Source organism: Triturus cristatus, chromosome 3_2, assembly GCF_964204655.1.
Source record: "Triturus cristatus chromosome 3_2, aTriCri1.1, whole genome shotgun sequence".
Classification (NCBI taxonomy): Eukaryota; Metazoa; Chordata; class Amphibia; order Caudata; family Salamandridae; genus Triturus; species Triturus cristatus.
The window spans coordinates 287,205,996-287,228,498 of NC_140584.1; the positions used below are offsets into that span (position 1 = coordinate 287,205,996).

General features: G+C 47.0%; 1 protein-coding gene across 2 annotated transcripts in view; it reads right to left on the minus strand.

The window, feature by feature from the left end:
* Window positions 1–21,963, minus strand: part of LOC146857163 (membrane-bound glycerophospholipid O-acyltransferase 2-like) — a 151,760-nt gene extending 129,797 nt beyond the window's left edge. Inside the window, exon 1 of one of the 2 annotated variants that reach the window (XM_085647652.1) lies at window positions 21,729–21,963. In XM_085647652.1, coding sequence (XP_085503778.1) covers window positions 21,729–21,818 — 90 coding nt within the window. In that variant the 5' untranslated portion in view covers window positions 21,819–21,963. The remainder of the gene's footprint in view (window positions 1–21,728) is intronic. The other variant, XM_085647653.1, reaches the window with a different exon arrangement.
* Between the last annotated feature and the right edge of the window lie 540 nt (window positions 21,964–22,503).

Sequence of the window (22,503 nt, forward strand, 5' to 3'; positions counted from 1 at the left end):
GAGTGAGAATGTGGGAGACTGAGTGTTTGTTTGAGTGAATGAAAGAGCGACTGCAAGTGTAAGAAGGCATTAGAATGACCGTGAGGGAATGTTAGAGTGCAAGGTGGTGTGGCTGAGACGGAGTACGTGACAATGAGACAGCCAGACACACCCTGTAAACACACATCCTACCACAAGCAACCCAACCCCCACCCCAAGAGCCACGCTTGTAGTATTCTGTTTTTTTTACACCTCTTTCTCTGTCTTTTATTTATGCTGTTTCCCTGTTCCCTTGGTATGGACTCGGAGTCCTAAGGGGCTTGTGATACGAGACAAGCTCAGAGAAAGCCCAGACACCAGGTTCAGACTGTCCCAGTCCCAATGAAGTTGGGAATCTTTGCTAGGCAGAAACACCGAACGGAATATCATGCGAAGCGCTGTGACTAGAGAATGTATATTACACGAATGCCTGACACGTACTCGACAACTGATGTCAAATGTTTGCATGGAAGCCTTACACCCACAGCGACTTGTTAAGGTGGGGCAGACGAACGGGTCTGAGATGTAACCTGTTTGAATGAATAAATGCCAATAAAATACCTTTGAAAAAAGGCATCGTCCATGGCAATGGATGCCGCTAATGGCAACATCTTGACACTAGCTCACTGGTATACTGCAAGTCATTTTTGGCTTAAGGGGCACCAGTGACAAAAGTTGGCCCTGTCACAATGAAGGCAGTGTTTAAAAAAAATGCAACAAAGAAAGCCCAAAGGACAGGCACCCACTGCACTTTTTGACAAAAATGGAGTTAACTTCAGGACGGCGTGAGGTTTTCACTGTCTTCGCAGAAAGGATTTTTATGGCGAGCACCCTTTCGCAGCTTACAGCTGCTTGGTAAATGTTTTCGAAAACTGCTTTAGAGCACTATGCAACCCCACATTTTAACAAGAACAAGGGAGGTCGGCCGGGCTGGCGCGCAGTGCACGCGTGCACGGCGGCGTGCTTTCACTTTATACTATGTTTAAAGTGGAAGCACGCCATGTTTAAAGTGAAACCAAGCGCCAAACACCGTCCCTTGCCTAAACACGGCGAAGCATTAGAACCGTCAAAATTATATATTTTCTCACATGCATTTTGTTACCTTGTGCAGGAATGCCCTTTCAGTTCACAGAGACCTCACTATACGTCGTCACATCCGCGCTCACCCGGCGCCATTTGAATCAGTTACACCATGTCCTCACATGTGGGCTCGAGCCCATGGTTCTCCTCGGTGTCACGACCCCAGCTGCAACTACGGCATTTGCTGAAACGCGTCCTCCACCCGGGCTCACACATGAGCCTCGGCAATGGAAGGAAAGGCTCACTCATGGGTGAGGATATTATATTTTCTCACATGCATTTTGTTACTTTGTGCAGGGCTGCCCTTGCTGGGGTTTGATGCATTTCTAAGTACGCAGCTTGCCGCACTCTCTACTACTCACTCTCTACTACTCTCTACTCACTCTCTACTACTCACTCTCTACTACTCTACTACTCACTCTCTACTCTCTACTACTCACTCTCTACTACCTCTCTACTACTCACTCTCTACTACTCTCTACTACTATCTATTACTCTACTCTACTCAATCTCTACTACTCTACTCTCTACTACTCTCTACTACTCTCTACTACTCTACTCTACTCAATCTCTACAACTCTACTCTCTACTACTCACTCTCTACTACTCTCTACTACTCACTCTCACTACTCTCTACTACTCACTCTCTACTACTCACTCTACTATTCTCGACTACTCACTCTACTAACTACTACTCTCTACTACTCTCTACTCTCTACTCACTCTCTACTACTCAATCACTACTACTCACTCTTTACTACTCACTCTACTACTCTACTCTACTCTCTACTACTTACTCTCTACTACTCTACTACTCTCTACTCTACTACTCACTACTCTCTACTGCTCACTCTCTACTACTCACTCTCTACTACTCTACACAATCTCTACTACGCTACTCTCTGCTACTCACTCTCTACTACTCACTACTACTCTCTACTACTCTACTCAATCTCTACTACTCTACTCTCTACTACTCTACTACTCACACTCTACTACTCTCTACTACTCACTCTGTACTACTCACTCTCTACTAACTACTACTCTCTACTCTCTCTCTACTACTCTCTACTACTCACTCTCTACTAACTACTACTCTCTACTCTCTACTCACTCTCTACTACTCTCTACTACTCAATCTCTACTACTCACTCTTTACTACTCACTCTACTATTCTACCCTACTCTCTACTACTCACTCTCTACTACTCTCTACTCTCTACTACTCACTACTCTACTACTCACTCTACTACTCACTCTCTACTACTCACTCTCTACTACTCTACTCTACTCAATCTCTACTACGCTACTCTCTACTACACGCTACTAATCTCTACTACTCTACTCAATCTCTACTACTCTACTCTCTACTACTCTACTACTCACTCTCTACTACTCACTCTACTACTCTATTACTCACTCTCTACTAACTACTACTCTCTACTATACTTTCTACTTACTCTCTACTATTCTCTACTACTCTCTACTCACTCTCTACTACTCTCTTCTACTCACTCTTTCCTACTCACTCTACTACTCTACTCTCTACTACTCACTCTGTACTACTCTCTACTACTCACTCTGTACTACTCTACTACTCACTGTACTACTCTCTACTCTCTACTACTCACTCTCTACTACTCTCTCTACTACTCACACTCTACTACTCACTACTAATCACTCTCTACTACTCACTCTCTAATGCTCACTCTATACTACTCACTCTCTACTCTCTACCTCTCTCTACTCTCTACCTCTCATAAATACAAATATATGCATGCATACATATATGAATACATATGCATGTTATGTACATGAACGTTTGAAAAACACTAATAAAAGCAAAGCTAACAAGCATTGAAAATGCAATAGGTCTCGTCTTTAACTAAGTTAAAGCGAATTGCTTTGCTAATGGTATTATATAGCAAAGCAAATGGCTTTAATTTAGTAAAAGGCTAGACCTATTTCATTTTTAATGCTTGTTCTGTACAGTGATCAAGTTCTTTGTGGATAGATTTGGGCTACTAATTCTACCATCATTGTGTGTTTTCTGTTGTAGCAAAAAAGGTAAAGGTCAGCATATACTTTGTTTTTTATGAGTGATTTTAGTCAGTTTCCTAGCAGTATAGCTACTGCCATCTGCAAGCATTTTGAGGCACAAGGTGAGGGTAGGAGACAGGGTATACACCAGCAGGAAATCAATCACCTGCAAAACGTCACAGAGCAAAAATACAGATGGTCACAGATTAACAGATCAGCAACACAATGAGAAAATATTGGCTAATATATACAGGCAGTCACAGTGCAAGCATGCATAAGAACCCCGAGAGCAAATGTACCGGCACAGGTAAGAGCGGTGGGACGACACGGGGGAGGGTTAGGGGAGAGTCAACAGATGCGGGAGACGTCAAATTAAATAAAAATAAAAATACATAAAACCACTTACCTTGCGCTCGCCGCATCACTGAATCGGCGATGCAGCGAGCACAAGGTAAGAGGTTTTTTTTTTTTGTTTTTATTTAATTTGACCTATCCTGTCGTCTGTCGACTTGTCCCCCGCCCCAGCGCTCTTAACTGTGCCGGGTGTACCTGAGAACCAATACACACTTGAAGTCAAGGAGCCGAAAGACACATCGTCACAGAGCAGCAACACACATAAACTCACAGAGCAGGCACACAAAGCAGTTATAAATAACCCTTCGTTTCAAGTTACACAGTAGGCACACTTCTAAAATTGTAGACCAGACAGGCTGGCATACAAGAAGTTATTGAAGTAGCACAGAAGAAACCATTGAACATCTCAACACACAGGAAACGTAGGAGCAGAGACATATACAGGAAGTCTGATGTCACAAAACAGAACACACTGGAAGTCCCAGCACACACACACACAGGAAGTTGAGTATAAACAGGAAGACAGAGAACAAACTCACATACAAAGTCTTAATAGCAATACGCTGGACATCAAATAGCATCAAATGGAGGCCTGGGGGTCTTAAGACAGTTGGGTTAAAGGTTTAAAGGTGCACATGTTTGGCTAGCCGTCTCAAGATGGCCGGCCAAAGGGACATGCACACTTTGAAGAGTGCAGATACTGCCCATCCTCTACCCTGCTGCTGTCATTCAGCAGCGGCCCTTCCCATGTCCTGACAAATAGTTCAGGACGGGAGGATGGTAAATAAAATGGTAATGAATTACCATTTTATTTTTCATCTCGGGGCTTTGGGTGCATTTTTAAGTGGGGCGATGCTCCTCCACTCAAATGGTGGAGCCACCCCTGTAGCAGTAACACCTAAGTGAGCCGTAGAGCAAAACCCCGTTGAGGAGTCATGAAGCAAATACACACTGGAAAGTACAGCGCAAATACACACAGCTTGTCACAGAGCGAATACACCCAGGAAGCCATAGAGCATGTATGTTATGTTATATTGTTATGTTACGTAATATTACTGTAAAGATTTGGGTGTAATATATGGTATGACTGCAGCTTTACTGTGGAATACATTCCCCAAAACTGTCTTGGGTCCAGTGAGGCTCATTTGAGCAACCTCAAGTTCAACCCTGGGTAGCTATGGCTTCAAGCAGCTAGGCTTCAACAAAGGAACTTGGTGTAAAGCATTTAACAGTGCCAAACAATGAAATAAGTAAGCCACACAAAACGAAAGAAACACAACACCAATTTATAAATATAGATAACATTTTTATGAGTTCTTGATGAGCATAATCCTCGTTCCAGGGATTCAGATTTTTGAAGGTTTTATCACTTTATCATGTTTAGTGTTACCCAACTCAATGGTACTCATTTTTATCAACCTCGGAAAGATGAATGGTTGAGTGGACCAGCCAAGATTTGAACCTGTGTCCATGAGGTTGAGCACAGGCCCCTACCATGGGCGTATTAGTCCACTAAACCACCAGACCTGGCCATTTAGAAGTTGGATGACCTTTCCCGCAAACTCAACGTGAAAGTCTACCAAGGACTTGATCAAAAGGAACAGCACTGATCAAAAACTTGCTGACATTTCTGCAAACTCTTTTGACCACTACCAGCGGCCCATAACAGTTCTGACCCAGTGAACCAGTTAAAGTGTGACAATGTGTCACAGATCAACAAGAAAGCAAAATTGTGACGTAAAAAATTGAAAGTGAATATGGAGAAATGAGGCTGAAGCCGCAGGTATTCAAAAACACCACTGTCACATCAACTCTGACATCCAGAGAGGAGCAGACAGCCTTTCTCTTCCGGGTGGGCTGCCAGTGGTGATGTCATTTCCAGTGCGCCACCGGCCACTCACGCTAAACCAACAAAAGTATTGACTTATAGAGCAGCATCAGAGGGTCTAAACATGTCCCGCTCAGAAAGGACCAGCCCAGGCCATCCTTGTCCTCCTGCTGCCCCCGCCATCACACCTACAGCAAGCTTAGTCGCCTGTGACCACCAGAAGGCTCTGCTCTCTCGCCCTTAGGCTCAGCGCAGCCTGCTTGACCTGCATTTCCAGCACTGCTGAGGTCAGGGCCAAGCCAGAAGGGAGAGAGTTTGTGTTGAAGAGCTGGATCGAGAAGCAACTGCCTGACTGATTAATTGTATTGTATAGTATTGTATGGTAATTGAATTTATATAGCGCTTACTACCACTGACGAGCCGTCGAAGCGCTTTTTCGGCAAGTAGTACACAACTTCGAAACCCATAAAGGATTAGTGTTGAATTAGTATAGTGAAATATGAAAAGGAATTTAATCGGGCCTGCCTCGCTTGGGAGGGGGCGCTGCCAGGGCCCGAGGGTGCTCGTGGTCCTCTTCTCCTTCCTCGGGTGGGAAGCCTCTAAGGGAAAAAAGTAAGGTGGGGTAGGGTATGGGTTGGCTGACAGGGCTGTCTTGAGGGGGCAGGGTGTGGCTGCAGGTGGCTGCAAAGGAAGAGAATAGTGTTTTTAGTTCTGTGCCTTTTGAGAGGGGGACCTGCAGCAACGAAGTACATTTTCCAGAGTTGGTATTGCCTGCTTCTTCTGCACCTGCAGTGCTTTTCTTTACACAAGCTGATTTCCTTTTTTAATTTCACTAAGGTCTTAATATTGCCTTTGATTATACAATTCAGTCAGTGAACTGTGCGGTTTATCACACTGGAGGTGTTGCTGACCACTACTAGGGGATATAGTTCCCGATTGAACAGGCCGAGGGTACCGAGACATCAGCACCTAAAGTGATGATGTGCGATTATGTTTGCGTATTCCTAGGAGCAGTTGATGTAGCGAATCAATACTTCTACCCCTGCTGCTGCCCTCACCCCACTGTAAAGCGCCCCAGGATAGGCACCGTAGTAGACGGGGGTTCCCAAAGGTGCCTTCCCCCTTACAGAAACGAAAAAGGCCTGGCCACAAAGACCCTAGCCCCCAAATGGGCAGATGAAGAGTGCCAGGTGCTCCAGATATGGTACTTAACTCAGACAATGACGTTCCTGCCTTTAAAGACCGCGTTCGGGTACATTTGAGGCAGGACCTCCTCACCAGCTGAGAGCGCCGAGCCCAGCCACACAGGAAACTCTCCCAAGATGGGTCCTCCAGGGGCTTCTGCTCATTTTATGTAGCCTACACCAGGCCCTCCTTATACCATGAGGCTGGTCACTGGCCTCAGCAGCCGAGGCCCCCCCTGGGCACCAACACCTGCGCTTTACAAGCAGCGGTGGGGCTGTGAAGCACAACCTTTTCCATTTGGGGAAAATTACCCCGCTCCGGTCTCCATCCCACCCATGGCAACCAACGAGTAACCAGTTCTCTAGACAAACACCCCTACTCAGCCCAGTAGTGGCCTTGGCACAGATACCCATGAGATGGCCACAAATGTTCATAAGGAAGGAGCGGGATGTGGAGTGTCTGTAGATGGGTCTACCACCAACACACATCCTCAGGCGCTATCCGTGACAGAGACGGCTGCGGCAATCCAAGTAATAACAATGAGGGGGGCAGCGTAGAAGTGAGCAGGCAGTACTTACTGCCTGAACCTAGGTGATTGCGGTGGCATTTATTTACAGAGATTAAAGAAAAGAAATGAAAGGGTTGGTCTATTGGAGCGTTTACTGTGATAGAGATAGATCTGATAGACGAGGTATTAAAAGAGAGAAAGGATGAGGGAACTAAGGCCAATAGGTCATTAACAAGCTAGTTACAGGGATTTAATGTGTTGGCAACATTTCTGATGGAAAAGAACCCTGAGTTAAGTTTGCAATTATTTTGTTACCAATCTAATGTGATTGCTGCTCTTATGATTGGTCCAGGGTGTGTCAGGATACTGTGTGGTACCAGGTTTGGGATGCTAAAAGCAGGAATCTCAGACACGCAGTGGAGTCAAACACAGATGATAGTTGGATAAAAAACTCCAAAGTCACATTTGTTTAGGAATGGCACATTCCTTTCCAGGATTTCCCACAGACTGGGATGGTAGAAAAGCGACCTGTTGGGCTTTCAATAAGAAGGCCTGCCCCGCAGTATGTAAATACAAGGATGTCGGCCATGTTTGTGACCTGACGTCCTACCCAAAGCGCAAATGCCACAAGAAATCAAGAGCTAATGAGTCTATCTCGTCCTGAGCTCCCAGTTCATCCCTCTGTTTCAGTGAGTTTTCCCACCAAGACTCTATCTCCTTTTGTCCTGAATACTTTTCTTTACTGGTTGTTGCACTTCAGAGGCAGGCAAGCAACTCGGATGTTGCTCTCTGTGTTGATGTCAAAGCCTTACATGACCAGGTTCCTGCATTCCTGAAAGCAGCCTCAGCTGGTATACTCCCAATAGGTTATTACTCACAATAAAGGGAAGGGGGAGAAGGTACAAACCCTACCTCAACCTCCTCAATAATTATGTATACCACACAAAACAGGAGGTAGGGTGAAAGAACGGCTTTAATCCACTAGCAATTGCTGAATGTTTTTAAGAAAGCACACATGTTTTTTGAAAGCTGCCCTCACCCACAACAAGTTGTGGCATGCTTCATCATCGGGCTGCTACTAACGCTTCTGCGCAAACCAACGCTAGAGGCGGAGCAATAGGGAGGGGTAGACAGTACAACAATGATACAAACAAAAGCAAAAGAAGGCTGGATCCTTAAGTGCAGAAAAGATGAATCTTAAAACTGACCCAGGGATATCTCTCTAATAATTTTATTCCTGGATTCCCCTGTCAGATTAAAAAGGTATATATATGTGAAAAGACTATATACCCAAATGGATGGTGGTGGAGTGAGTTAATTAGGTGCTCACCACCCCTCCATTCTGCATAGCAGTCGACATGTTTCTGCCGGTTCAAAAAACTAAATCTCCGGCATTCCTCAGGACAAATTTGATCCACATGCCCTTTTGCCAAACCCCTGTTTTTTCCCCACTGTTGTGGGTTATACTCCACCTGTCAGTCTGGAGTTCCTCTTATAACTTACTCCTTCAGAGAGTAGGAACAGAGTTTATTAGGCAATTTGCTTAAAAAGGCACTGGAGAAGAGAGCGACCCTCTGTAGTCAAACATTCGTCAAGAGTGGTGCGCTGCCTCCTGATTCAGTCTCTCCTGGTTTGCTTTTGTTTGTATCATTGTTGTACTGTCTACTGTCTACTGTCAAAAAACATGTGTGCTTTCTTAAAAACATTAAGCAATTGCTAGTGGATTAAAGCCGTTCTTTCACCCTACCTCCTGTTTTGTGTGGTATACTCCCAATAGGGCATTAATTTGTGACTGTTCCTAAATTAAAATGTGTGGCATGGGGTGGCCGCAGCTTTGTGTTGGGTGCTTCTACCGCCTGGAACAATCTTCCACTCTCTATCAAATCCTCTAGAAATCTTCTGACCTTCAGAAAATCTCTGAAGACCTGGTTATTTAATTTGGCATACATTCCTTCCATTTTCTCACTCTGTAACCAGTGCCAAGACACCCTCAGGTACTCGTGTGCTAAATAAATGCATTTAACATAACACTTAAATCATTTTTCGGGATGGCTTAAGTTCTTCGCAAAGGGCATCAGTGGAAATGTACCCAAGAATCGGCTTTCTTTGCTTACATGTGCCATAATTGCTAGGTAAACGATTGGTAATGAGATGTCCTGGAGCAGTTATCAGGCTCATTTCTCCACCCTCCTTTACAGGTAAAGGAATCCGCTGTGGATTGTGCCCAAGATAGAACCTGCCCTTTATTAGACTTATACACAATCTGTTTTACCCAGGTGCCTCAATTTATGTTACAATTGACCCTTCATTGTGCTATTTTCACTACGCTTTGCTTGACCAGCCTGTGGAGAAATTTAGGGCATACATGTAATCAAATTTAGGGCATAAAAGGGTACACTGATGGCTAAGTCAGACATCGACTCTGACTTCAGATTCTTACCTGTCCACTGGGATGATCTCAGACTGCCAGGTTTACAACTCGAAGGGAAGTCTTTCTTTGACATGTGTATGCCAATGGGCTGTGCAATGTTGTGTGCTTCCTTCAAGTGTTTTAGTCCCTGGAATTGGTGGTCAGAATGATTACAGGTTAAAAACAGATAATTAATTCCCTTGATGACTTTCTATTCTTGGGAGCAAGTAGGACCTAGCAGTGTGCGGAAAGTCTAAAGGTTTTCATCTCACAAATTCAAAAGGTGAGGGTCCCTTTAGCATTCGAAAAGCGAAAGGTCCAACAACAAAACTATCTTTTCTAGGCACCGAGCTCGACTCAGTCCAGAGTCTATGATGGTTGCCTGATGATGATGATGTGAGGGCCTTTAGTGCATTAGTGGCCACCTGCCTGCAAGCCATGACCGTCGCTTTACATGAGCTACAGGTTTTGGTAGGCCAGTTAAAGTTTTCCTTATGTATTTTCCTCCTGGGTAGGCCTTGCTTCCAGTTCTTTCGAGTGGGCAATCTCAGGACTCAAGGTTAAGCATCACAGCGATTTTAACATTTGAAATGAGGTCTTCCAGTATGCTCTTCGATATTCAAATTTGTTTTTGTTTTTGGTATTCCCCCTTAAAACAGTCAAGAAACTTATTTTGTTTACCAATTCAGCAAGGAGAGTGGGTTCTGGTGCCATCTTGAATGGTCAATGGTGCATGCAGAAAATGGCCTGTTCAATGGTTCGGACCCGGCCTGGTAAGAATTGTCACTTTTCTGGAGTTGACCCCATTTATTGTAGTACTTTAAGTCTGGTCAGACCAGTTTATAAACAAAAGTGTCTTTTTTGGTCATAGAATGTCTGTGGTGGAAGCATTAAGCAACAAGATGGCCGCCTACCTTGTAGTTCTGCATCTCCTGAAAACAGTGGTGCTGAGAAATTTGAAGGGGAGCATGACGTTTAGAGCAAATGTATACTGGGAGTAAGAAATAATGCTGCTGATGCTTTGTCTCGTTCTAAACAAAGGAATTCAGTGCCTCTCACACAGATGCCCTATAGAAGAAGACCGATTTCCTGATGGACCTATGGAAGATTGGTTGCCTGCCATCCCTGTGTTGATAGTATTTTATCCATCCCTTGAAGAAAAGAGGGTGTATGATTTTGATTTCTATAACTTTTTGGTTTTTGCAGGTCAAATGAGTTTCATGAAATGTTTTCATTCAGGACACTAAAGGCTTTAATTGCGGAGGTGAAGTGGCATGCTTTGGCATACACACATCACATCTTTTTGCAGTATCATTTTTTGCAAAATTATGTTTGGTTTTATAGTTTGCAAAATAGTTTGTGGAGGGACAGGTTTTGTATCATATGATCCATGGTGGGCTGGAAGGAGAATCTGTTTTCATGTTTGACATTTGCAAGCCTCTAGACGTTACGGAACTAGTAGCTCTTGCTCAGAAGCCACAAGAGATATCTGTAAGTCCACGCGAGAAGAACTCCTTTTTAAAGCGGCATACGCTAACCTTCAATGAGTCATTAGCATCAGAAAATTGACTGCCCCCCCTTAACAAGGTCATGCAGAGTGGATGCAGTTGGAGGACATACATGTGACAGATGAGATCACAATCAAGCTGCCTGGATCAAAAACCAATCAGAAGGACCAAGATTCATCTGCGAAGTGCTCCAGGCATCTGACGCGCCCAACTTAGGCCCTTTTGGAGTATCAGAGAGTGGTCCCCATACAGTACACACAGTGCTTTACTAATTAACGAAAATATACCACCATGTCTATGTATCGGTTCACAAAAGTGTGCAAGGCCGCCCACCCGCCATTGGTTGGAATGTTGAAAGTTTTTCACCTCACTGTTTCAGGACAAGAGCAGCCACGTGCATGGCCGGCTCGGCTCTGGGGCCTAGTCATGGTACCATTATGAGCGATTTGTTCGCTCCAGTTTGGTGTGACTTGTCCAAGTCTATGGTCTGGTACTTTCATATTTTTCCCTTTCATCTGGTCAATTCATGGCAGTTGAAAAGACGGTGCAAGTCATCGGGCAATCTTTTGTGGGCCATGTGGAGGATCCTGCTCCAGGGCGTCACTGGGCAGCACATGCCGTGATCCTTTGTCTATGGTCCGCGGTCTCCAGTTGTCTGGCTTGTGACGCAGGATTGTGGATGCCTTACAATGCAGCTGATTCCCCTCACCTGACTTGTTAGTCTTGAACATACGGCCAATATATAGCCTCACCGGGACAGAAGGGTGTGGGAACTTTTTTTCAAGCACTAAACTGTATTTCCTGGACTCTGGCCACTATAGCCTCAGTGATCAGGGTAGGATACGGAACAAATTTAGGACTGGGCACTGAAAGAAAAAGTGGCCCACATTTACGGATAAGGGCCTTTTATGAAACATTTCTTAGTACTGGGAGTAGTAAATAAATCTCTTATAAATTAAGCTTTCTTAGCTTGTGGGGCCAGTAGCATTGGCCAAGATTAGACGCATTACTAGACACACCATGATTCCACTGCAACTCACCCACAGGTCTCCTCCCCTGATCTTCATGCCTATACATTTCTTTGCTTTGTGTGCCTGAATGTGTTAGTCACCTATTGGTGCCTTAGACTGTGCCCCCTTCCTCCCTCCCAAAGATCCCTGAATATTTAGTATTATATCAGGCCATGAGTCAGAGAACCATGCGCATCCTTCATGTCTGGAGGTTTCTGTTCACCCTGAATCAGGGGTCTTCCTCTTTTGGTTGTCACTCAGGAGCCTCTCTGCAAGCGATGTCTTTAGGGATTGCATAAAACTTTGTACTTGATGTCTTTTGTATTGTGGGTAGAGGCTTGATTTGAATATGGAAAGGCTGCAGGAATTCACTCCAAGTGCCTTTTTTTCTGTCTGTCTCTATACCCCTTTCTTGCTTGCTGTGTCCACCTCTCTCGTTCTTCCTATAATTTTTTTGCCCCTCTCTCTAGTTCTTCCTTTTTCTCTCATACTCTACTTCTTTCCCTCTCCTAGGTGTCTCTCATGTGCTTCACTCAGTCTGTCACATTTACCCTCTCTCTTTCCCTTTATTTCTCTCTGTCTACAAATCCCCCCCTCTCCCTCCCACTCCTGTCTCCCCTGTGGACTCTTTCTGCAGTTATTTGTATATCTCTCATACCCTTATTCCTCCTGTCATTTTGTATCTCTCCTTGAAGTTTTATTTCCTTTCTCTGTCTTACAAACCTTACCTCTTTCTCCTGTCTTGCTCTCTCGTCAGCCTCTTTCACATCCCTCTGCCTCTTGAATTTCTTTTTACTATACCTAATAGTATATTCTTATGTGTCCCCGTTATTGCTTTGCTGCAGACAGTAACGGAGGCAGCCTTTAAACCAAAGGAGAATCCACAGGTGGACTTTCCTTTACCATTCCATCCCTTTGATGAAGGAAATTCCACTAGTGGATTGCAATCTACATTTAGCACTAATTTCTAGAATGCCAACAACCTCTAAACTAAGTCCTAGACCGAGGGAGGGAATTAGGATAGTGCATGTGAGGTAGTAAACATCCTTCCCTTTTTTTCATAGACCAAGAAATGTTTGACGCCCTCTTCTGCCTTCCTCACCTATCCAATATTTCCTTTGTCATTCATGTTTTTTTTGTAGTTTTATATAGCGCAAACTTGGACACATTTTTATGGACATATTCATTTTTTGTTGTTGTTAGGCACAGGGAGATTAGGTAATTTGCCCAGAATCACAGGATGTTGAGCTAAGGCTGGGACTCAAACCTGGTTCCCAAGTTCTTTCCTAAGTCAGCAACTCTGGCCGTTACGTCACATCCTCTACCACTTTCCTGTCTCCCTCTTCTCCACTTTCATTTTACAGCTTTCTCTCTATCTTTAACAATGTCTGCCCTTCTCTCCACTATCATCCATTACTTCTTCTCCCTAATCTCTTCCCCCACTCCCTCCATCTGCCTGCATCTCTAGCGCAATTATCCTCTCTCCTCTACCTTTTTCTTTCTTCCTCTCTTGATTTCCTTTTCCTTTTCCCATTTTTATGTAATTCTTCTCCACTCTACTGTCTCGCTTCTCCTTTTGTCACTCTCCACATTGCTCTACTTGCTCAATCCATTTTGTTACTTTCCAGCCATGTCTGTTCTCCCTTCCCTTTGTCAATTTTGCACCGAATTAACGTTTTTTCCCACAATAGTGTTGACAATTGTTTTTTTCTTTTTGTTCATTTTGGTTGTTTGCGTAATTTTTTATTTTCGTTCAGTGCTGAACCGGAGCCCTCTCCCAGTTTTTAAGATGTCACAGTGGCAGTGGGCACCTGTGGCTCATCTGTCTGCTGCTGGAGACAAAAGTAGAGGCTCTCAGATGGCAACCACATGTAATCTGTCTCCCTGCACAGCCCCCTAGTGCCGAGATTGGCAACCCTTCCCTGCAAAAGGAAAATGGCTACTTAGCATACAATGAATCAAATAAATCACATGACACACGGTTTGGTGGTAAGCAGCTTGCTGCAGATTTATTTCATACATGAAATATGCCAACGTGGTGGGTTAACTTACGGGCGATCCAAGGGCAGGCAGCGTTGAGTAACCAAGGCTACCTCCCCACTTGACGAGCCAAATGGCACCGTGGGCCAACCCATTCGGTGCTACAATTTTATTTAGGGAGTTTTTTTCCCCTTAAATGCGGTGGACCACCAGTCCAGGATTATTACTCACAAATTTTTAGGGGTGGAGCATCACCAGGCAAGACCCCGGTGGCTCAGGTTTGCAACCGCCTGTGGGACTAACGGGCTCATTGCTTACATCCCAGGGTCCTGCTGTAAGGACTCTTAGGGGTTTGGCATAGAGCACCCCTGCTGTGCTCCCTGAGATGGTACCCTGATGTACCAAACTGCCTCCGAATCTCCTTGTAACTCTGCCTGCAACACAAATAAACAATTAACCTGCTCCGAACATGAAGCCACTTCAGCCGCAGGCATGCTGGTTACGGGATAGGGTGGGTGGCAGAGTGGGGAGCAGGGGGAAACAAAGATAGCAACAACTGTGTGGGGCAGGTATTAGTACCTCGCCCCAGCAAGCCAGGCATCGGACATGACGCCGGGTGAGCGCCTGAAGTAAGGTCCTGCAGACTATCCTGATGGCGCGTGTGCCAGAATGCGGCACCAAGGGGCCACCCTCATATGAGGGTGCACTGCTTGCACAGCGGGCAGCGGCATTTCACCCCAACCCCAGGTAACATTAGTGCTGGCTCTGATACACAAAAAGAGAAGAGCCACTCCCAGTGGCCTCCCTGACACACGGAGAGACTCGGGACCGGAGGAGATCCACCACATGCTGTGCCTGCTCAGTTTGCAGCATTGTCCTACCACTCAAGACAACGGGTCAGCCACTCTCTGTACTTGGTTATAACGCGCTCCGATCTTCGCTCTAAGGCTACAGCAGATTTTCAGGTCAAGCACCAGCGGCCAAGCCGGACCAGGCAAATGTGATTTTATCTACAGCTGAAAAAACCGGCCCACCAGCTGCCCTTTGCCTGAGGCCCCTCGGGCAATGGCCGACTGCGCGTCCTGCCAAACCAACGCGGTCAGTGATCCCGAGGACCGTGTGGTAAGTAGATGTCAGAACCAGGGTGAGGCAGGCTTCCATTCACAGGCCGAACCAGGAATTTCCCGGCTGGCTGGAAAGAAAAGGATATTTGGAAGCAGACCTCGCGGTCTCATCAGGGAGAAGTGCGGTCGGTGTGCATCTTTCGGTGTATAGAACGCTGACAGTCCCCTGCACACCTTCTTCTCATTTGAGAGGTCCTTCTGTTGTGTGGGGAGTCAGAAATTCAGGAATGGCCCCTCCCGCTGTGAGGGAGTCAGGGCCGACTTTAGGGCAGTGCGACTGGTGCTGCCACACTGGGCGCTGACCTGGAGGGGGGGCGCTGACCTCAGGTGAGGGTGCTGTGTTTAGCAATAACTTATGATTTAAAAGCAGCTCTTGTGTGTCCAGATTTCAGGCAGCAATAAAAATGTCAAGATAACTCTCGTGATTATTGTTCCTGCTACAGAGAGAGATCGGAGTTTTGTCTAGAGGCGGTTTTGACTCGCCATAAAGTAGCACAGGGTTTATTATACCTGCTGCATGGAACAGATCTGTATTTAAAGTGGATAGTTGTGTGGATTAGTAAAGCCAGCCTTTACCAGCGCTTTTAAAACAAATGAAATGTATGTGAGAGAGGGGCTGTGGAGAGATGCAGGGGACTTTAGCCGGGTGGCAGTGAGGGAATCTGAGGAGGAGGTCATGGGGGGCGCCAAAAAAGATTGATGTCCCAGATGCCACCAGCGCTAAAGCCGGCCCTGCAGGGAGTTGTCACAGTTTTGTCACAGTTAAAAGCGCATCCTCAACCAAGGGACCCTATTTTCATCACACTTAAAAAACATAATGCCAACAACCGTGGACTCTAATGTACCCAGGTGTTTTCACCGCCAGATGGGGCTGAACGGGCTAGTCTGCCACCCCAGCTCTACTCCCTGTTTACTGCCCGTCGCGGGGCAGGTGAAGCCTGCTGGTTAGGAAGCTTGAGTGCCCATATGCGGCTCCTTTGGTTGGGTGGTGTGCGGGGGCCACTCCTCGCACCTTGACGGCCTTTGAGCTTCAGCAGGAAGTACTGGCGTCTTTGGTTATGCTACATGGCTGCCGTTTCCTGTGACGCACACTGAAATGCACAATATATACCTGAGCTGCTCCTGGCGCACCTCAGCCCCACATGATGGCTCCACAGCACCTTAGATTCTTCCTTAGTTTTCAACCTTCTTAACTCGACATTTTATGAGTACACACATCATATGCTGTGTGAGAGAAAATTAACCTCCATTCCCAAAGTTGTAGGTAGGCAGGAGGGTGACTTTGAGCTATCTCTGTCCATTGCGGCCTGCAGCTCTAGGGATGGTACTTTTTGTAGTTTCATTGTGACCATTCTAACTGTCGACCTACAAGTCCCAGCATGCATTGCGAAGCTGACTGAAAAACAGTATTGGCTGCAAAAGGGCCAGTAAAGAACCATTAATGAAGCGCAAGGGCGTAGAAGACACTACATTTCTTGGTGGGACAGGGTCAGCCTCAGGACCCAATAAAAAGTGCCTGTGGTCTTCACGTCGCTGGCTCCACTAAACCTGTACAATCACGGAGTTTTTAAGTGAAATATTGATATTGATATAAACTATTTTTTATACAAAGTTCAGGTACAGTTTTATCAAACACAGCCCACTAGAGGGTAGCTCAGTTGGTCAAGGCATCTGCTGCCAAAGGCCAAACGCAACCTGGAGGTCAGGGTTTGATTCTCTGCAGGATCTGCTTTTCATCCTTTGATGGTCCATAACATGAGTGCTACTGGGTTTGTATACTATTAATCCCCTGTCATTTTCTATTCTATTAGACCGTGAGAACATGGCTGGAAGCGATTCATAAGCAGGGACAGGACTTTTTTTTGGTTTTGCAGTTTTATATAGCGGGAGCTTGACCCAAAGAAATTGGAGACCAATACATGAGCACCAGTTACATTACACAAGACTAGGAACTGCATACCCCTGTGATCGTGACTCACATTACACAAGATCCCATTCATGTTGTTTCTTTTTTTAGGCACAAGAAGATTAAGTGATGTGCTCAGAATCACAGGATGATGAGCTCGTGCTAACACTTGAGCCTGGTTCCCCGGTTCCAAAGTCGACATCTCTGGCCATAATGCCACATCCTCTCTCGTAGACAAAATACAACAAAGGGTATTTTGAGAAGCAGGTAGCTCTTCTAACTGGATTTATGGAGAGAAGAATACATCTGACTGCACGCTGGTATTCCAAATGTGTTGAGTTGAAGTGCTCTGAAGTGGTTGGAAAGACTTGTTGGACATTTAACAAAATATACTGAATGTGGCTTAAAGCAGCGAGGCAACAGGAGCACAGACAGGCCCTCGAACATGTGTGTGAGCTTCACCTGGAGCTGGGAGCCTTGAACTAGAAACATCTTCTCCTTTCTATGGTCTTTTTCCTCACAGACTGGGGCAATCAGAGCAGACAGCACCTCGTGTTGCTCTCACGCCTGCTACAAATGGAGTGGGGCGGTCAGGCCAGTGCATCATGAACTAGAGCAGTCAGGAAAGAAGGGACAGTGTTTCATGCCACGATGGTGTGTGTTGGGAAGGAGCGAGGTTGTTTGGGCCCATCTACTTGTTCCTTTCAAGGGTTGCGGAAGACCAGTGGGGCTAGGGCTGGGCATGTGTAGATAGAAAATGTATGTGCCTTGCTGGGGCTGCTGATGTGCAAAGGGAGGCCCAGGGAAGGTGTAGGGTAGAAAGTGTCTGGTGTGCTCTGGTTCTGCCACAAATAAGGGGCAATCCCTTTGTAGTCACACTTCTGACCCTGCCTCCACATTGTACTCAGGGTCACAGTTCCCATAGTTTTCGTATGCACACAATTAAATGGCTGTCTCTTTGGGGGGGACCTTTATGACAGCAACCTCAATGTGTGACCTGCAAGGTGGTCATAATTACAAGAGGCTGGGACAGAAAACAGGCGCGGGCACCAAAATTAAAGTGGCCCAAGTAGCGAATCAGGGAGCTAAAAAAGTGGCCCACTTTCGCAAATTGCTGCAGGACTGCACTTGTAAAGACACACTGCATATATGTTTTGCAAGGTATGGCCAGGGCCGCAGGAATTATGTTGCAGGAAAGGGCCAAATTATGTAGCAGAGTTCAGTACAATATGTGGCAAGAAAAAGCAAATTATGCCGCATATAGCGGCACATTTTGTAATGGTATAATTTCATTTTTTTCACATTTTTACAATTCTTAACATTGTCTGACCATTGGTTGTGCCTCATTAGTACTAGGTTAATATCCAAATACAGCAATATGCAATGGAAAGAGGACCAGTCTATTTTTGCAGGGCCTTCTACTGTGCAGCAACACATGCTGCTGCGTTTTTAGTAACTTTTGAACCGTCTGAGCTACAATCACTTTTTTCGCATCAAAATCTGCAGATTGTGCAACAGATGATGGATTATGTGGCAAATGCAGAATTATTTGAAAAACGCTGTGGTTCCAAAATTGCATAATTCCAGTGGCCTTGGGTATTGCAGACCGCATGCATATGTGCTTGGTACAGGTAATGTTTGTGGTAATATATATTAGGGAAATAAATAGTAAAGCCAGCCCACCAGACCATAAAACTTGCACACAAACAGCCACAAAACCAGCCAAACACCGCCCTGTTGGGCCACCAGATTGCCCTACCTGCCAGCCTGACCCTGCCAACACACCAAGGCAGGAAGCACTAACTATTAAACTGCAGGACATAAAAACTTCCAGTTTTAATTGTTTGGTTCGAAAGCGCTTTTTTGCTCAAAAAGGAGTACATGATCAAACATGTTATCTGTTGGATAAATCCGAAATGCTTTTTTGGGGGCCTCCTGTTGCACTAAGTAACTGAAAGCCTGGACTGCAGTAGCCCCAAGCACAGCAAATACACTGCTCGGGGCATTTGTTGACAATGCAGTTCCATGGAGTGGGAAACCTGCTTTAAACAGGTGTGGAGCAGGTTTGCTTTCCCAAGTATTTCTGTATTTGAGGTGAGTTGCATAAAAAAGATGCATCACGTGAGTCCCGTGCTCACTACGCCACTGGAGTCAAGCTATCCTGGCTGATGACGGCTGATAGCCAGAAACCGGTCCCAGGATGCTTGATTCCGGTCCAGGGAAGACATGGCTTGGCAGTTCGGGCTGGACTGTTCCCATGAGGCACAGGGTCAAGACTGATTTGCATATGGCCATGTCTGAACTGGGGTGGTGTAGTGGGCAAAAGAACGATGGATTTAACCCAGATCTCTTGACTGGGGGAGAATGTCTGCATTGTCAGCATTCCGTCCATCATTTGTTTGTTGTAACGCTTTTCGCCCTAAGTGGGATGGGTATTCCCAGACGTGGGACCCGTGCTCACTACGCCACTGGAGTCAAGCTATCCTGGCTGATGACGGCTGATAGCCAGAAACCGGTCCTAGGATGCTTGATTCCGGTCCAGGGAAGACATGTCTTGGCAGTTCAGGCTGGACTGTTCCCATGAGGCACAGGGTCAAGACTGATTTGCATATGGCCATGTCTAAACTGGGGTGGTGTAGTGGGCAAAAGAACGATGGATTTAACCCAGATCTCTTGTCTGGGGGAGAATGTCTGCATTGTCAGCATTCCGTCCATCATTTGTTTGTTGTAACGCTTAAACAGGTGTGGAACAGGTTTGCTTTCCCAAGTATTTCTGTATTTGAGGTGAGTTGCATAAAAAAGATGCATCACCTTATCACAGAAGCACTCCAATAGCCCCCAGCACCCCCCTCTGCCTGGAGGGTGTGAACTCTCCTACACAGAAGCAGGGCAGAGGCCTCCCCGCTGCGCCCATGGCCCAGGATAGGAGGAGACGCATTCTATGGAGAATGACATCGTGCTAATGGCGACCCTGCCCCAAACCTGAAAATCAACATCCTACATCTGGCCTCAGGAATGTGTCCTCGGGCACCAGAGAATAAATCCGCCCCTGGCTGAAGGCGGGTCAGCATGTCGCAAGCAGGGCCGCCATAGGTAGCGTGTTAACGCTCCAATGGCCCTGTCAACAGTGGAGTTTTTCTGTCCCCACACCTGTCCCCCGTGTCCCCTCCACTCCAGAATCTGGGAGGGGGTGGGGGTGTTGGTATAAATCCCCCGCACCTCTTATTCCCCCCCAATGAAGCTAGTCAGAGCAGCCACAACAGACGCACATGGGCATACACAAGCAGTCCACACAGACGGCACCAAAGCGGGCACAGACGCGTAGCCGCGCACAAACTGGCGGTGTCACCAGCAGCATCGATGTTTGGCAGCACGTCTGGACGTCATTTAACAATAGTATTAGACAGGGGGCGTCTTGCAAATAAGTCACAGGGCCTCGAGGAGAACAACCCATTGGTCCCTGACAGACACGCGTAGTCTTTAGGGTCTACGGGGGTGGACAGTGGCCCGCGAATTCTGCTTTGGAGGTGTTTATGGGCTGAGAATAGAGACGACCCCCCCCCCCCCCTTTTTGTAATCAGTCTTGGCACTATGCTGACAGTAATGTCGTCTGCTTGCCCGCTTTTTTCTCGGTTCCGCTCCTGGCATCTCCTTGGAATCCTTAGAAAACCTGGAGGGCAGTATTCTTGCCCGCTGCGTTTGCGCAAGCCATGAGTGTATCCAGACCATTCAATCATTGGCCTCTCTTTAGAAACAAGACCTCCCAACCCCCTTTCTTTGGGCAAGGAAGTAGTGGCATTGCCAAGGAATTCCAAGGTTAGGAGACATAGAAGACCGTTGACATGACAACGTGTCAGCCCCTACGCCTCGCCTACTCCCGCTCTTCCTCTTTTACCTCACCCGATTGTGCCCGCAAGAGCCTTATCTGTTTGTGAGTTGCTGCTCTCCTCGCTGCCGGATGTTCCTACCTGCCCCTCCCATGCCCACATTGTTGTCACTAGCCCTGCGGATTGTGGAAAGCCCTCTGCCCACCCTCCTACCTACTCTCACGTGACCAGCCCTCTGCCCACCCTCCTACCCACTCTCACGTGACCAGCCCTCTGCCCACTTTCCTACCCACTCTCACATGACCACCCCTCCAGAACCCCGTTTGTGCTCCCAGGTTTCCAGTCACGTAGCAAGGGTGACACGAACTATAGCTTAAGTGAAGAAGAATTGTCCCCTCAAATCACTATTTCACACAGCATTTTTTTTTGGGGGGGGGGGGGGGGGGGGTTATTAAGCGCGAACACGACCTGAAGGAATCAGAGCGCTTCACATATGATCACCAGTTGCTTTACACACGGACTCACTCATTTTGTTATGCACAGGCAGATTAAGTGATTTGCCCAGAATCACAGGCTGTTGAGCGTACCTGCCGAGACTCGATCCCTGTTCCACAGCTTCGAGGTTGACCGCTGTAGCCCATCCTTGCATCCATGCATGGTAGGGGCATGGAACGCCCCGTACCCGTACTCCAGGGTCCCAGTGCTACTGCAGATGCTGCGCCATTGATAGCTCTGCCTAGGCAGTTGTATCAAGTTTTTGCCCCATCCTGTTCTTGAACCCTCAGCTGAGAGCACTGTGGTGCCCACAATTCCGACCTGCCCCCGCGTACACTCCCTGATGTTCCTCCTCATCCGACCCCTCCAGAGGGAGTCCTGTTTGCCTCACCCGCCCCTAGAAATCGACGCTTTTAAACCCCCAACAACACTTTTGCCCCACCCCGCCCCCCTCACCTGCTTGTCGGGCAGCCCTCTTAATTCCCGTCCCAGGGCCAGCAGCAGGCCCGGGCCCTCCATCTCGGCGGCGGTACCCGAACTCCCCATGGCTGCGCGGCACGGTCTGCCCCGGGAGGGAAGCGCGGCGCTGTGGGCTCCACGGCCGAGATAAGACGAGGAGTGACGCACCACACCTGGCAGCCGCGGACGGCACACCCAGGCCCAGCCCACACACCCGAGCGCACCCCGGACACCTCCCAGAGCACCTCCGGACAGGGCAAGCTGGCAGCACACAGACAGGGCAGGCGCAGTACGAGCGGACGCAGGGCACCGGCACACCCCCCACCCTTCCTGACTGCACAGACTGAAAAAAAGTTCCAGCTTCTTTCAGACACAGAGCAGGCCAAGCAAGCATCATTCACAAATACAGAGCAACCAGGACAACAACAGCTACACCCACGGAAAAGGTTACTCCGAGGCAGAGACAGCAGTAGTGCAAGCTTCCCTCACACAAGAAACACATAAAGCACATGTACCAGCAGCTATGCCAATAACTTTTTTTGTTATATGTGGGCAAGCCTAGCAAGGCTCGAGCCTGGGTCAGGTCGAATATCTGCTCTGAAGGCGGGAAGGGGGGGGGGGGGGGCGGGGGTTGGACGTAATTTCCAGGGCTGGTTTGCTATCCCAGTCCGGCCCTGGTGGGAAGCATTATTTTGCTCACCACTGTTCATAAACTGTATCTAAGACCTTGGAACATTTTACTATTTCCCCCGGCGTAACATGCCAATTCAAC